General features: G+C 46.1%; 1 protein-coding gene across 1 annotated transcript in view; it reads right to left on the minus strand.

Moving 5' to 3' along the window:
* LOC125705349 (uncharacterized) overlaps nt 1–17,203 on the minus strand; it is a 180,831-nt gene that overhangs the window by 26,618 nt on the left and 137,010 nt on the right. Inside the window, exons 10-12 of the mRNA XM_048971878.1 lie at nt 9,783–9,890; nt 9,287–9,379; nt 2,458–2,538 (exon numbers count right to left, since the gene is read on the minus strand). Of these exons, the coding sequence (XP_048827835.1) occupies nt 2,458–2,538; nt 9,287–9,379; nt 9,783–9,890 (282 nt within the window). The remainder of the gene's footprint in view (nt 1–2,457; nt 2,539–9,286; nt 9,380–9,782; nt 9,891–17,203) is intronic.

A 17,203-nucleotide genomic window follows, 5' to 3' on the forward strand; every position in this document is an offset into this window, starting at 1 on the left:
CATTTCAATCAGGGTTTAGATCCCATCACAGAACTGAGTGCTTTATAAGGGGTAGTAAACGATCTTAGGCTCTACACAGACTCAAATAGCCTTTAAATCCTAATTGCGTTAGACATGAGTGCTGCGTTTGACACCATTGATCACACCATCCTTTTATACCAGCTTAGGTGGATTGGACTCACTGGCTCCGTCTTAAACTGGTTGAAAACATATATAGTAGGAAGAAGTTTTCTGGTCAACTAGGCTACTTTTTATCAGCACCAGTTATGGACGACAGTGGAATTGCACAGGGTGGTATCCTTGGTCCCCTGCTCTTCTCTCTATATGATACCTCTCAGCGACATCTTTAAGAAATACGCTGTCATTCTCCACTGTTACAACGATGATTCGCAGTTAGCCGGAAAACCTGATGCTACTGATTTAAGGAACAATTTCTGTGCTTGTGAATCAGCTAAAAATAAGTGGATGTGAAATATTTTTCTTTTAAATCAATGAAGAGAAAAGAGAGGTGATTATTATGGTCCCCAGGGAATGAGAGAGAAGCTAAAATCAAAGCTTGGTAGCTTAGTGACTAAGACTAAATCACATGTATGAAATCTTGGTGTAATTGTGGGTTGTGATTTGAATTTTAAAGCCATATCCAATATGTGACCAAGACAGCTTTTTTCCACATGAGGAACTTGGCTAAAGTCAGACCTTTTTATCACTGAAAGATGCTGGAAAGCTGATGCATGCTTTGGTTACTTCACGTCCTGATTATTGTAACCCTCTTTTTGCCGGCCTACAAAGAACACTACTGACAAATTACAGATAATTCAAAATGCAGCAACTAGAACACTTCTAAAAGTAAAAAAAAAATCATGTTAGATGTAGGATCACACACACACAGCTTTGTAATTATATCTTTGTGGGGACTCTCCATTCATTTCAATGGGGTAAACTCTAATCCCAACATGACGACCTTAAGCCTGCATCCACATAGCAAGTGGTTCAGGAAAACCGCTGCACGTCATGAAAGAGCGCTCACCATGAAAATAAGTGCGATTGTAAAGTGTGTTTGGGCTCGAAACAAAATAAGTTACATTGTTGTTTTACATGAAAAAGGCTCTCGCTCTCTTACTGTTGGGCCGAAAAAAGGCAAATATTATAAAAGCTCAGGATGGCTCCATGAAACTTTACTTTCCATACGTGACAGTTTAAGGTGAATTTAATTTAGTGAGGTAACTTCGCATATATGGTGAGGGTCAATGCATTTTTTCTGAATTATCTCTCGATTTGACTTTAAAGTGACATTAAATAATTCGGGGTACTGGGACACTGCAGTCATTAGTTTCTCCTCCATGTTGCTAAGAGGTTTGGTTCCCAAGTCGCTGAACCTGCCCGTCGCAAAGCGGATATTATATCTGACTGGATGCCGCTTTGGTGGAGGTCGGCGCACCAGGTTCAATCGATCTGAACTTTGAGCGGCGCGGCGAAGCAGCAGAAACCGGACGCACTTTAAAATTATGCCGTGTGGACGCAGCCTAACCCCCGGTGTGGGTGTTTTAGGGATCCAACATGCCCCCCTCCCTCTCACACACGGCATACAGTCCTTAGAGCTGGTTTAAGATTTGCCTGTTCTGTGTGTCTTGTCTCCTATTTGTCAGCATAAATATGTAGATGTTATATGTCTGTATGTAACTATTATTTAAACAATTTGTCTCCCTCATAAAGGTATCTCACAGATCATTGCCAATTCTATCCTCCTCACTTAAATAATAATATAAATGCATATAGTCATATACGTGCAGGTATTTACTTATTCCCACGTCTATCTTAGAGGAATTGGGAAACATAAGGAAATGTTAGCGTATATAAGTTATCACTCTGCCTCTTATAAGGCCTGTTATAGGAGAGCACTGTGTTTCATCTAATGCAGAAACAACACCCCCCACCACATTCCGGGGGGGTCCTTTTTGGTGCATTTCTTAAGGTTCGCTTTTTCTCATCCATTCTTTGCATTGAATGAATTAATATGTGTGTTAAACACATATATCACATTACTGCAATAATCCAATGCTAACCATGAAAACGAATTTATAAATGCTTAATTTAATTAGTTACTCCAGGAAACTAGTGGCAACTCAAAATCACACACCCCGGATTCCTGCGGGGTGGAGCAGAGCCGATAGATCGATACAAACCTGTGCTAGTCCTTGCTCTCTGTGTTTGCACCTGGTTCTGCTGTGTCCCAGTTGCCCTGTCCCTGCTGTTCCTGTCCCATACCCTGATTTTACCTTATTAAACCCTGTTCTCATCCTTCCTCACCTCTGGATCTCTGCCTCCTTTTCTACCCCCCCCCCCCCCCCCCCCCTTCACACCTGGCCGTGAGCCTCAACAAAACAGAAGTTATTAAATATATTACAAACACCCACCTCCATTTACACATAATAAGTATGAAAATGCAGGGAGACTCACCTAATTGAAATGTGCCGTTCATCCAGGCAAAGAGTTGGGAATAAATAGCAAGGAACAGCATGTTAAACAGTGCGGGATCATCTGTAAGGCAAACAGAGCAAATCAGACACCTTCATTGTCTCATCAGTCTATACAGATATAACATGATATTAAATAACAAAGTGTCTTTGGGCTTTTCTTCCCCTGAGATAAATCCTGCCGTCCCCAGGACCCGACTGCACTGTGAGGTCATGCACAGTAAGGCCCATGATCCGAGTGCAGCGGGGGCCAAAATACAGGCCAAGGAGTTTAATGCCCCCGCAAGTCAAAGAGTCCCTCAAAACCCTGTGGTGTAATGAAGGTGGGGGCTGGAGCATGTAAGCTGGGAGGGGATCCCGGACCATCCCGCGTGGCGGCCAGGTGCCCCCCCGAGCCCGTACACCCTACATGATACCCTACATCAGGTCTACACAATAACATCCTACTGGGTAAAATGTCAGGTGCCCAGGGTACAAGTGCATGGATTACAGTAAGAAAAAAATCATCTGACTGAATTTTAATTTTTGTTTTTTAAACCAAACGCTCCGTGTCGCGGGTCCATACCACCTCAGCCATGCAGCAAATTTTCAACACTGTGTTGTCCATTATCCTCTAAGCACATAGTTGAATTACATTTGCATAACTGTAACAATAATTCAAGCTAACGCAAGACTTTACCATTGTCAATAATTGGCTATAAATAATTTAACATTATTTTTCGGTGCAAATTTATTTTAACAACAATGCTTTAGTAATTTTAGTAATATCCACAAGAGTGGATAAGAAAAAAGCCATTGCTTCCATAGACTATTTTTTATGGCAAACCACAAAAAGCACACCTGCCATTTTCATCTTTTTGCACCATGAACTGAATGTGTTGCCATTATCGCCCATTTCATTCAGCCAAGCCCATCTCTGCTTATTCTTTACCGTTTTGTCGATGTCCGACAAATCTGTGCAGAAACGCGTGCAGAAACGCGTGCAGAAGCGCGTTCATGCTGACAAAACCGAAAGCAAACTGACGCGCGTGAGTGATGTCCTGTAAAATATGGCTTTACGGACTATTTATATAGCCTACGTTTAGAAATAGCCTAAACTCATTTAAAAACAGGCTGAAAAATCCCAAGGTCCCGGACTAAAATGCGGGAAATTTAGAGCAGCGTCGCATTGCCATTCCTCTGTTAACAGCAAGAAAACGGAACAGACTATAAAACTGGTGATATTTATTCATTTTTAACGGGGCATAAGATCTCGCAGCACTTGCGATACCGGAGCCACTGTCCTGATTCTTGAGTTTCGGAGTTTTGGCTTCTTTAAGCAATGGGTTTTATCCACTGTTTTCCGACTTTTTTTTTTTTTAGCTACTATTAGCGAATGAGACACTTCATGACGCACCACTGACTTCCAAACATAAATAAGTTCTATTCCGAACTTTTTCGAAAATGTAAAATATACTACTCTCTTATTATTATTAAGAACAACTCTCAAGTTACGTCCTATAAACACAATTACATTGCTACACCTCCTGCATTTCTGGCATGTAACACAGTGAACATTTGTACAAAAACGATTTCCTTATGTTTTCCAAACATTTAACCATCACCAATTCGAGTGTCTCTTAAACCCAAAACATTTTATAAATCCTGTCTATTAGGCTTCACCACCTCTAGGCCAGATCTTGTTCTGAGTCCCACATGTCGCTGGGGCGTTGTTTCTGGCATTGTTGTTGGAGTGTGTATCGGGGGTAGAGTAACGCACTCCTGAGACGGCTCATGCACGCCACTGCTGTGTTCATCAGAGGACTGCATTGGAGTCAGGTGACGATGACTGTGCCGCACTGTCTCATGTGACACATCCACCAGGTATGAGCGTGGGGTCCCGTGTTCCTTGACAACTGTCCCCTGCACCTTAGAGTCAGTCACCCATACTGTGTTACCAGGCTGGAGTTGACTCAGGTTTCTAGCTCTGTGTCATGCATTGTAACTGAGAGTACTGGATCTCCTCCTCCCGGGAACAAACCGCATCGTCATCAGGCAGACAAGGCCGCAACAGCTGAGGAAGGGCTGGCACAGTGGTCCGCAGACGCCTGTCCATGAGGAGTTGTGCCGGACTACACCCGTGAAACAGCGGTGTGGACCTGTACGCCAGCAATGCCAGGTATGGGTCAGATGCTTTCCTTAGAAGGCTTTTGACGGTCTGAACTGCTCTCTCCGCCTCCCCATTGCTTTGAGGAAACAGTGGACTACTTGTCACATGTTTAAACCCATATGCAACTGCAAAGTGTGCAAAGTCCATCCCTGAAAATTGTGGCCCATTGTCAGTCACCAAAGTTTTAGGGATGCCATGTCTAGCAAACATTGATTTAAGGTGGGTAATCGCAACAGAGGACTTTACAGGCGACATGCGAGCAATTTCAACATACCTGGAATAGTAATCCACTACAAGCAGGTACTCTTGCCCTTTCAATGTAAATAAATCTGCTCCCAGCCTCTGCCATGGCCTCTCAGGGTGTACAGTAGGCAGAAGTGGCTCTCTGTGATTGTCCCTCTCCTTCAGACAAATCCGGCAATTATGAACAACTTCATTCAGCTGATGGCTAAGGCCAGGCCACCACACAGACTGACGTGCCCGAGACCTGCACTTGACCACACCTAAGTGTCCCTCATGGAGTTTACATAGAACATCGTTGCGCAGTGCTGAAGGTATCACAAGCCTTGTGCCCTTAAGCAACAGTCCATCGTGTACTGTAAGGAAAGCACGCTCAGGCCAGTATGATTTTAGTGGTCCAACACACCCAGAGCGATCGCGCCACCCCTCTGTGCACCATTTCATCACTTGAGCACAAACACTATCAGCCCCAAGGTGTTTCTTCTTGAGTTCAAGTACGAGCTGCTTGCAGGCAGGTTGTTCAACAGCACGTCAACATAAATGTTTGTACTCTCCATTAGATCCATGTCACCTTGGTGGGGCTTCGTCTGGACTGGAGCCCGTGAAAGTGCATCCGCAGTCCATAAGTCCCTCCCTGGAACATGTATAATAGAATATGTAAACCTCATCAGTCGCATTCGGAAGCCCTGAATTCTGGGAGGTAGAGTATCCAAAGCTTGTGCTCCAAGGAGACTGAGAAGTGGTTTGTGGTCCGTCTCGATCGTGAAGTGTATGCCAAGCAGATAATCTCTGAATCGCTCACATGCCCACGTTAGGCCTAGTGCTTCTTTTTCTACCTGAGCATAGCGCTGCTCCGTGGGGGAGAGGGAGCGTGATGCATGTGCCACAGGTTTCCATTCGTCGGCCCACTTCTGAGTGAGGACCGCCCCCAACCCGAAGGATGAAGCATCTGCTGACACTTTAATGTCCTTGTTGGGGTCGTACAGGGCCAACATGGGAGTTGAGACAACTCTTCTTTTAAAACCTTAAAGGCTTTAGCCTAGTCTGGTCCCCAGACCCAATGGTTCCGTTTGGACAACAAGTCTCTGAGCAGCTTGTCCTTCTCTGCTAGAATAGGGATAAATTTCCATATTTAATTCACCATCACTAAAAAACGTCTTACCTCTGAGACATTTGTAGGTGGTGGCATATTCAGAATGGCCTCTGTTTTGGCTGGATCGGGGAGAATTCCCTCGGTGGAAAGAAGGTGACCGAGAAAGTTTACCCTAGTCTTGGACAGGTCACACTTTTCCACATTCAAAGTAATGCCAGCCTTTTGAATCTTCCTTAACACCGTGTGTAAACGGGCATCATGTTCTTCTTCAGTCTTCCCCCAGACAAGCACATCGTCCATGTGACACAGGACACCATGGAGTCCCTCTGTGACCTCTGTCACCATTCCGTTCTGGAAATGCTCGGGAGCTGAACTTGTGCCAAACGGAAGACGGTTACAATAAAACCTCCCGAAGGGTGTAATAAATATAGTATACTTCGCTGTCTCCTTTGTTAGGGGAATTTGCCAGAACCCTGTGTTGGCATCTAGTTTACTGAAAACCTTAGCACCTGCTAACATGCCAAGACTCTGTTCTACCGAAGGAAGTACGTATTTCTCTCTGCATTCCGCTTCATTCAGTTTCATCAGATCAACACATAAACGAACACCACCATTCTTTTTAGGCACTACCACCATTCCTGAGCACCAGTCAGTCGGCTCCTCTATGCTGATGACGCCTATTCTCTCCATGCATTGAAGTTCCTCTCTGACTTTGCACATGAGGGGCATCGGAATCCTCCGTGGCGTTTTTAAAGAAAAGGGCACTGCATCAGATCGAAGTTTGATAGCATAGGGCCGCCGCAGAACACCTAAGCCACTGCACAGCTTTGGGTTCTCTCCCTTCAGAGTCTCCATGTTAATGCTGTCAATGCTCGTCACTGGTTTCAGCGCCGGTTTTGGGGTGCGCGAATAAATGTCATTAAACACCCACTCTGGGATAGCGGTCCCGTCTGCTCCAGTATCGATCTTAAATTTTACTTTTGTGTCAAGCACCAGAATATCCACCATCCATGGGTCTTCTCCCGCGGACACAGACGCCAGGAACACAATGTCATCCTCAGGTATCTCATGCACCGTTGTGGCTGAAGCACACACACGCTGAAAATGTCCCTTTTTCCCACACTGGCAACAGTTCACCTCGTTTTCTGGGCACTGCTGCCTAGGATGGGAAGGAAATTTGCCACATTTGTGGCACCTGTTGCTGCCCGTCACAAACTTTGCTTTGGCCGGTTTGAAAGCACAATTGACTGTTGGTTTATCCTTCTTGTGCGCTGCGCCGCTGTTAATTATTCTGTCGACGGCGCTGGCTCCCTTTTCGGTTGCATGTAAGTCACCACGCAGGCTGCTTTGTTGCCGTTTTACTTCTTGCGTCTGTCTTGCCATGTTTATAGCCTTTTCCAGAGTCAGTTCACTGTCTAGTTGCATGCGCTCTGACAATCTCGCGTCCGCCAGGCCTACAACTATTCTGTCCCGAATAAGCTCGTCGTGTAGGGTACCGTAGCGACAGTGTTCAGTGAGCGCGTACACGGCCGTTATAAAAGACTCAACAGTCTCATTTCCCCCTGCCTTCTCATATTAAACCTGGCTCGCTCGTAAATCACATTCCTTTTCACAATAAAGTGCGAGTCGAGTCCGTCGCGCACGGCATCATAGCTATCTCTCTGCTCGTCCGTGAGTGTCAGCCCTCTCAAGATGTCATCTGCCCCGTCGCCCATGCAGTAGATGAGTGTTCACCTGGTTGTTTTCCGGGGAAACATGCAGGTTGCTTGCCAGGCAAAAACGCTCAAATCGCCGTATCCATCTGGGCCAATCTTGGGGCTTAGCGAAGTCGAACGGGTGCGGTGGCTGAATGCTGAAGGTAGCTCTCGACCCGGTATTCTGTCCGGCACCAGGGATTGCCAGCTCCTCCATGACGAATGCGCAATGGCGCGGCTGCAGACTTTCGGCAAGGCGTGCTAGAGGTAAAGTTCTCCCTTTACTGTACCCTGGTGCGAGCGAATCGTCACTACTCACAGTGCACTTCTGACACCATGTTCTGTTAGCTATTCTAATAAGCGTGAGAGCAACACTGTAGTAACGTTCAGGGAACTTTATTTAAAGCAACACCTTTCGCATGGAGCACATATCAGCCACTATCCCGCTTCTATCTTTCACCTTCCCAGCATCCCGTGCTCACGTCTACGTCCCGCCCTCAGGCTACACAACATATCCCACACTCGCTAGCCGGGATGTGGCTCCCGACAGGTTTCGAGGAGGAACCCCTCCTGCTGCCGCCGCCCCTCGAGCGGTATTGTTACCGGCTGGAGCGACTGGCCAACATGGGGGCCAATGCAGTGCGGTACGCTATCCCGCGTGTGCCCCGGATCCTTAAAGGGGCCATGCCAGTCTCGCCTGCTCCGGACCTGCCAGTCCCGCCGCCTGCAGCAGCAACGCCCAAGGCGCTCCCTTCGCCTCTAGTGACTTTACCCCCTGTGACTCCTCTGCCCTCGCCCCGGCAAGCCCGACCCCGGCCAAGGGTCCTCATTTCCATGTTCCATAAGGGAAGAGGACACAGACGCAGGGCTGGGGTCCCACCCTCCCTGCCCCCTGGCTCGCCCTCCCTCGCCAGCGCTGGGGCTCGGATGGCGCCTGCAGGTCCTGGGCCGCCAGGTTAGCGGTCACCTGCGGGTCCCCCATGGAAGCCTCGTCGCTTGCCTCGGTCCTGCCGCCGACTCCTTGTCGGCGCCTTATTATTATTATTATTATTAGATACGCCCGGCAACAAGAAGGCCTTTTGCATCTCATCTTTGTTTTGGGACATGTGGCACTAAATGCTGGGAAATTATTTTCTCCTTACTACAAAGTTTTGCATCTTAAACAAGCGTCGGGAAATAGCTTGTTTAAGCGAACTACCGAAACCATAATGTTTATTTTTATTTTTAGGAAGGATAATTAAATCATAATTAAACTGAAGATAAATACAGCCTTTCCAGAACTTTGTCTGCGAAGCTTGTTTACCCCCCACCCCCCCCACCCCCCCTCATTACTTTTCCTTCCGATCTGCATCAATCTCATTAGTAACCTTTAGTGCACTTAATTGGGCGAAATCCATCATAGTGACGGAAAACTTTAATCCATGCAAGTTAAACACCAGAACCTGCAAACTCCACACAAAGAGCAGAGGTGGGACTCGAACCCCCAGCCCTGGAATTAAGAAGCAGCAGAGCTGCCCACTGGGCCTGTGTGCCCAGAAAATGAAACAGCTCTAAATCTCACTATGGTCAGAATTATTAATGTGCCAATGAACATAAATGTTAAGGTGAACAAATAAATCCACATAAATATACTTACACAGGAAATAAGCCATGATTAAAAGAAAGTCTCTTAGTTGTACTGTTTCTCCCATCCTTCTTAAGCGTATTATCCGAAACACACCGAGACCAACTGAAATAAGGGAAGATAAGTGTCAGTCACCAGCCACAGACACAAACAGAGGTGTTCAGTGATCCTGTGTTTAAAACCCTGCACAGCACTGTCACCTGGGGGTTCTGGGTTTGAATCCCATATTGGATGCTGTACTAATAGTACACAGCAGATTTAAATGGGTTATGAAAGGGTGTTTTAGTTGGGTATTGTATCATAATTCCCTAACTGTGTAGATATTAATTATGAAAAGCACACTTTTAAATATCAATGTCATTCCAAAGTTTAACATTTTTGTGTTTCATTCAGTATAATTTAGCAAATAAATACCTCAGTACCAAGTTCTGCCCCAGTGTTCCTGACATTCCAAAGTCTAGGACAAATTTTTAAATAGATACTTTACAAAACCTGAAAACATACTTACCTGGGAATAAAACCATGATGACTGGAAACATTAATAAAGTGGAAAATGTTGCAAGTTGGTCTTGCCAAGCTAGAGCTGAGTATTTCGCCAGATAAACACTGACAGCAACTAAAATAAAGTAAGAACAGAGTCAGTTACCATGAAATTCATGTCAGACAGAGTACAAACACAGATGTGTTCACTGGTGCTGCAGAGGCCTGTCACCTGGGGGTTCTGGGTTTGAATCCCTTATTGAACATTGGGGTATGAAAAGCACATCCCAGAGTGTTTAGCTTGGGCATTTAATCATGCATCCCTAAATGTGCATATTAATTGTGAAAAAAATACATTTCTGAAATCCTTGTAGTCAAAAGAAACTAAATTAACATATACATCATCTATCCATCCATCCATCCATCATAACCCCTTCTCAAGTACAGTTCCATGGTGAGACTATCCCTAAAAAGCCCAGAGCAGGGTACACCGTGGTGGGGTGCCAGTCCATCACAGGGCACATCATCCACTCACACACAATGGGCCATTTTTAGACCCCATGTAACATAAATGCATGTTTTGTGTGAGTGTGCATGTGGGGGGGGGGGGGGGGGGGGGACCAGAGCACCTGCAGTCAGAGGCGTCATGCTGATAGAGACTGAAGGGGCTCTGGGCCCCTCAGGGTTTTAGATTTAGGTTCCGGACTGTTTAGCCTGTTTCACAGTATTTCTTGAGTGAAAATACATCCATCCATCCATCCATTTTCCAAACCGCTTATCCTATTGGGTCGCGGGGGGTCCGGAGCCTATCCCGGAAGCAATGGGCACGAGGCAGGGAACAACCCAGGATGGGGGGCCAGCCCATCGCAGGGCACACTCACACACCATTCACTCACACATGCACACCTATGGGCAATTTAGCGACTCCAATTAGCCTCAGCATGTTTTTGGACTGTGGGGGGAAACCGGAGTACCCGGAGGAAACCCCACAACGACATGGGGAGAACATGCAAACTCCACACACATGTGACCCAGGCGGAGACTCGAACCTGGGTCCCAGAGGTGTGAGGCAACAGTGCTAACCACTGCACCACCATGCCGCCCCTGAAAATACATATAATTATCATTGCTAGTGATAGATTTTTTCTGTCTTTAATGTGTTTCTGTATTTACAGCAAGGTTTAAATAAATTCTGAACAACACCGGTTACTATGTGCTCAATTTGCAACTTTTTTTTCCTTGTAATTTCACAATGTAAGGACGGGAATGACGTTAATAATCAAACCTACAACTCCCATGATCCTTTGCTTCAGTAAGTTAACATGGCCGTGAAGAGCAGTATGCATAGAGCAGTTATTAAAATGAAACTTTCGAAACACATTAACATTTATTACGCCAGCTGAATAGCTAATATACTGATTATTGCACTGTATCATTCATATACAAAATCACATTTTATCTTCAGAGGAGGAGGAGGTTGACTTAGTGATTCCCAGAGAGAGACTGGGGAGGGACAGTTACATTAGGAGATGCCATATTCAAGTGGAAGTAGGACGTTCTGCCAAAACACTCTTTGGACGCAAACAAGGAAGCTGCATGTGGTAGGATGATGCCTAATGGGGCCAAAGATGGGGGAGGGGGGCATATTTACCCATCAGTGGTGTCTCCTTTAAGAGCAGACGTGTCAGTGATCGCCTGATAGTCTGATGCTCACGGTATGTGTGAGCTGGGCTGCTCCTCAGCACGTTGGGTGCCATGGAGACTGTGGTTGGTATTTATCCTTTTTTTATAGTGATCAAATTTTTATTGAACAAGTATTAACATAGAAGGAAAAACAACAGACTGCCCACCTTCTAACTGGTCACGAATGTCGAACAGAAGGTCTCTTACAATCCCTAAGACACGTAGAAATGGTAGATTTAAAAGAGGCCCAGTATCTAGGAGGAGGAGGAAGAGGAAGCATAGAGCTAATAAAATGCTTGGCAGCACATTAATTTTAATAATGGCCAGTCATGTCTGGAATGAGAGGGAGAGAGAAGACCGTGAGGAGATGGAGACCTTAATACCCTCCAGAACACTAGGAAAGACGGCAGCTGCAAGCTCTAGGACTGAGGGGTAGATGTCCAACCCCAGGTATCTGAAAGACGTCACCTGAGGAACAGAAGAAGGAAACGAGGAAAAGTGACATGCAGGATTCAGTGGAAGAAGAGAAGACTTTGCCCAGTTAATCTTATAGCCGACAGGGATTCATATGTCTGAGACAGATTAAGGACATGAGGAAGACCAGCTGGGGCATTGCCAAGGTAACGGAGCAGATCCTCAGCATATAAGGAGACTGTCTGAGGAAAACCTTTAACCAGGATAGGAGACATGAGATCTGACTGATGGAGAGCTGTGGCTACGGGCTCTAATGAGAGATTAAAGAGTAAAGGGGATAGTGGACAGCCCTGCCTGGCACCTCGAAGGAGCTGAAAAGGAGGAGAGATGTTGGTATCAGTCAGGAGGAGTGAGGAGGGGGAGGAGTAAAGGGTCTGAATCATGTTGGTAAAATAAAAGCCAAAGCTCATTCTGTCCTGGATCCTCCACAAAAATGACCAATTCATCCTATCAAAAGCCTTCTCTGCATCTAAGGAGAGGCTTATGCTGTCGGTGACATGGTGGGATTTAATAAAGCCAGTTTGGTCAATTTACAAATCACTGCCTGCAGCCGAAAAGCAAGAACCTTCGCAAGCAACTTGACATCGGTGTTTGTCAGGGGCAGCGGGTGGTAGCAGAACAGTCTGAGGGGTTTTCACTTTGTTTAAACAGTAAAATCATCACAGATGAATTAAGAGAAGGATGTGGAAGAGTGAAGTAGAAAGCAGTTTCCACAATTCAGAAAGGAAATGGAGAGGGAAGCCATCAGCCCTGAAGATTTTCCTTGAGCTCATGGAGCCCAGAACCTCTTTAAGTTCAGTGATTGAAAGAGGAGCATCAAGCACTGAGGCTTCTGGACCTGAGAGCTGGGGGAGGGGTTAGGCATCAAGAAACAAACCGGGATCGGAGGCTGGGGAGACAGAGGGTGGGGAGAATAAATCTGAGTAAAACTGAAAAAAAACTGAAACAAAGCAGTTGCTGATTCCCAGAGGGTTAGTGGTTTGGACCCCATCTTTAGGTTTAACTGAAGAGATCATCGAAAATGAGTCACACTGCCTAAGCCTGAGAGCCAATAGTTTACTAGGTCTGTCACCAGACAGATAATAGTGAGACCTGGTGCGATGAACCACAAACTCGGCGCGGTGTGACAGAAGAGTATTCAGCTCGGCTTGTGTTAGAAATACGGATCTCATGGTCCTGATCCACCACAGCAAGGCTCACTTTCTAACTGAGAGGCGCTTTTCAAGATCAGAAATCATCTGATGACATTCGTAAGTCAGGCCGCTAGCGAAAGCAACCTTGGCATCACAAAGGAAGCCCTTATCAGCCAAGCAGCAGTATGCTGGGTCGTCAGTGGAGCCCCCATTAAAATGAAACTTTCGAAACACATTAACATTTATTGCACCAGCTGAATAGCTAATATTCTGATTACTGCACTGTATCATTCATATACAAAATCACATTTTATCCTGTAAGAAATGTGACTGGGGTGAGACATAGATCACACACCTAGGCTAGTCTAATACACAGCTACATTATCATGGTTAAACAAAGAAGCCTGAGGAAACGTTGCATCAGAGGCAGAACAAGCAGCACACAGGACAGAAGGAGCGACAGGGTCTGTGACTGTAGGTGGGCATGTAGCTACTGCAGCAATCAGCCAGGAGCAGCTCATCATGTGCTGAGTTTAAGCTACGGTGTCTTTGCTATTGATTTGGTGATTTAGTCTTCAGAGGAGGAGGGGGTTGACTTAGTGATTCCCAGAGAGAGACTGGGGAGGGACAGTTACATTAGGAGACGCCATATTCAAGTGGAAGTAGGACGTTCTGCCAAAACACTCTTTGGAGGCAAACAAGGAAGCTGCATGTGGTAGGATGATGCTTATTGGGGCCAAATATGGGGGGGGGGGGCATATTTACCCATCAGTGGTGTCTCCTTTAAGAGCAGACGTGTCAGTGATCGCCTGATAGTCTGTAGCTCACGGTATGTGTGAGCTGGGCTGCTCCTCAGCACGTTGGGTGCCATGGAGACTGTGGTTGGTATTTATCCTTTTTTTATAGTGATCAAATTTTTATTGAACAAGTATTATCATAGAAGGAAAAACAACAGACCGCCCACCTTCTAACTGGTCACGAATGTCGAACAGAAGGTCTCTTACAATCCCTAAGAAATGTATAAATAGTAGATTTAACAGAGGCCCAGTATCTAGGGGGAGGAGAAAGAAGCATAGAGCTAATAAAATTAATGCTTGGCAGCACATTCAGTTTAATAATGGCCAGCCTTGTCTGGAATGAGAGGGAGAGAGAAGACCGCGAGGAGATGGAGACCTTAATACCCCCCAGAAAACTGAAAAAAACTGAAACAAAGCAGTTGCTGATTCCCAGAGGGTTGGTGGTTTGGACCCCATCTTTAAGTTTAATTGAAGAGATCATCGAAAATGAGTCACACGGCCTAAGCCTGAGAGCCAATAGTTTACTAGGTCTGTCACCAGACACATAATAGTGAGACCTGGTGCGATTAACCACAAACTCGACACGGTGTGACAGAAGAGCATTCAGCTCGGCCTTTATGTTAGAAATACGGATCTCATGGTCCTGATCCACCACAGCAAGGCTCACTTTCTAACTGAGAGGCGCTTTTCAAGATCAGAAATCATCTGATGACATTCGTAAGTCAGGCCGCTAGCGAAAGCAACCTTGGCATCACAAAGGAAGCCCTTATCAGCCATGCAGCAGTAGGCTGGGTCGTCAGTGGAGCCCCCATTAACAGAGATAAATTCTTCAAGTCTAGGGGTCAAATAAACTATAAATTTGATTCTGAAGCAGAGACGTATTAAATCTCCATTGCAAGGCCTGAGGAGGTAGAGAGGGCACAGCCAACTGGGGTAAAGCACACTTGTGATCAGATAAAGAAGAGAAAAGCAGAGAAGCATTAGAAACAGCAGGTATGAGAGAACGAGAAACAAAGATGTAATATATGCCAGACTGGGACTTAAAGCAAGGAGAGAATAAAGAGTTTTCTCTGGTGGAGGGGTTCATTAGATGGAATGAGACCATTTTGAGATCCTCCACAGATTTACACAGGGAATGAGTGGAGGGGGGCGCCTGGCTACCCACAGGAGAGGGAGATTTATCCAGGACAGGGTCGTGGATGGCTGTTCCAATAATAGGTTCATATTCCTGGAGTTTGAGGATATGGTTAGACAGATACAGGAAGAATGAGCCCCTCAGGTCATAAAGAATATAAGAGAACCTGCCGTCAGCATTTCCTCCTGAATTGAGAATATGAATTTCAAGGCACTGCCTGAGCAGAATGACCAGCCCACATGAGGAGGAAACAACCCTGTAGAACCTGTTGCCGCTCACTGCATCCCGCTGCAGTAAATGGAAAGTTGGGGCCGCTTAGCAGCTGAGCAAGAGGAAGGTGACACTGACAATTACAGAGCTGGTTCTGGCCGGACAGTAACTGTGAACCTTCTTTCTTATGGCATAGAATGATAAACATGAGGCAGAAGTATAAAGGAGCTGCACAATAAAATAACTGTGGGCACTTGTTGTCTGCAGACACAGTGTCCCGGCTTATTTGGTGCATCAGATAACCTAATACAGAATGTGCTGCTTTCATACTCCGTCTTTGGCTGCTTTTCCAGGATCGCATGTCGGCAGGATCCTTTAAACACTGGGACCAGGAGGTAAATAGGAAACAGGTTCCAAGGCTGCTGTGATCCAGGGAACCACGGAGGTGAGTAAAACATTTTACATGAATACTGGTCTCTCTGAACTGGATTGGCTGAGGCAACTTAAACTCGCAGGAATGTCTGGAACCCAAGCAGTTTTCTTTCAAGCAAAGTTTGAATCTGCCCAGCGCTGGTGAATGACTGGTAAAGAGAACTCTGTCCTACAACAGAGAGAATAAAAAAGGAGATAGTCCATCCCGACCAGCCGACACCATCATACGCCACTGGACCAGTCGCCACTGACATCACAATCACATCAGCCTGAGCAGCCCCGTGCCCCAGCCGACCTGACATCCCCTGTCTCCAGTCATACTCGTTCCAGAACTGCCGAGCTGCAAAGCACAGGAAGCCCGTTGGGCCCAGATGACAGCAGTCAACTACACGATGTCCTCCAGTTGCTCATGGCTGGAGTGGCAGGACCCGATGGTGACCGTATGTTAGTCCACTGACCCTGGGCTGCTGATGACCTCAATGAAGTAGCGTGGAGCATCACCAACCCCCTGATAAACAGGGGGAGTGAGGTTTGCAAAAGAACTGGGACAGTTCTACAGAGAATTTCGATCTCCTCTTGCAAACAACAGGAGAGAGAGACTGTCATGCGGTATTTGCAGAGGCTGATGGAGGTTAATGAGGCCCATTGTGGAATAGCAAGACCAGGCAACATGAATGCAGACCCAGCTGTGACCACTTACAAAGCCCATTTTAAATAGTTTCTTAAACAGACTGAGACTGGACATAGCTGCAAACAGACTGAGACTGGACATAGCTGCAAACAGACTGAGACTGGACATAGCTGCAAACAGACTTGCATCGCCTGTGATTCTGGCAAATTACATTTACAGTAATTGAACAACATGTGAAATATGCAGAGAAGTTACTAAGAGGCAGAGCGCAGAAACAACAGAACAAAAAGGACGACGCTCTACAAGGCAATGCTCACCGTGGTGCAGAGCACTGGAAATATAACGGCATGAGGACGAGGACGGGGCAGAAGCAGGGGCTCAGGGAGGGGCAGGGGCAGGATCCAAGGCGATAACGCGGCGGCCGGGGGGGACTGAGTCGACGCGGGTGGGGGGACGGGAAGGGGTGAGTCCAAATACACACTGTCCACTGCCCTAATGATACTTTGCTCCTTACTAACCCAGCTAACTGCAATGAAGACTCTCTTGCTTATTAGAATTCCCCGCGATTCTCGTGCCACAAGCTATCATATATCTAAGACAGAAAGTACAGAAGCTGCAAGTCACACATGTAGAATACAACTCAGACACGCATAAGGCTTTAACCACTGTGATATTGATGGTAGAAGGAAAAGACAGAGTTTCTGGTTGATTCAGAAGCAGGAAATTCTGTAATAAAAATGTCTGAGTTCGACTCGCCACCCAAACTTAGCGGAAGGTTCCTGAACACTGTTGGAGCGTCTGGCCAAATTATAACAGAAAAGTTCACAAAACCTTTAAGATGTCTTCTGAATCCAGATACTAAATTCAAATTGACATACCTACCATTTGCAGTGCTGTCCTGTAAATTTACAGGGACGAGATATGATGTGCAAACTGGCCATAGTGCTAATCAGC

Source organism: Brienomyrus brachyistius, chromosome 12 (genome assembly GCF_023856365.1).
Source record: "Brienomyrus brachyistius isolate T26 chromosome 12, BBRACH_0.4, whole genome shotgun sequence".
Classification (NCBI taxonomy): Eukaryota; Metazoa; Chordata; class Actinopteri; order Osteoglossiformes; family Mormyridae; genus Brienomyrus; species Brienomyrus brachyistius.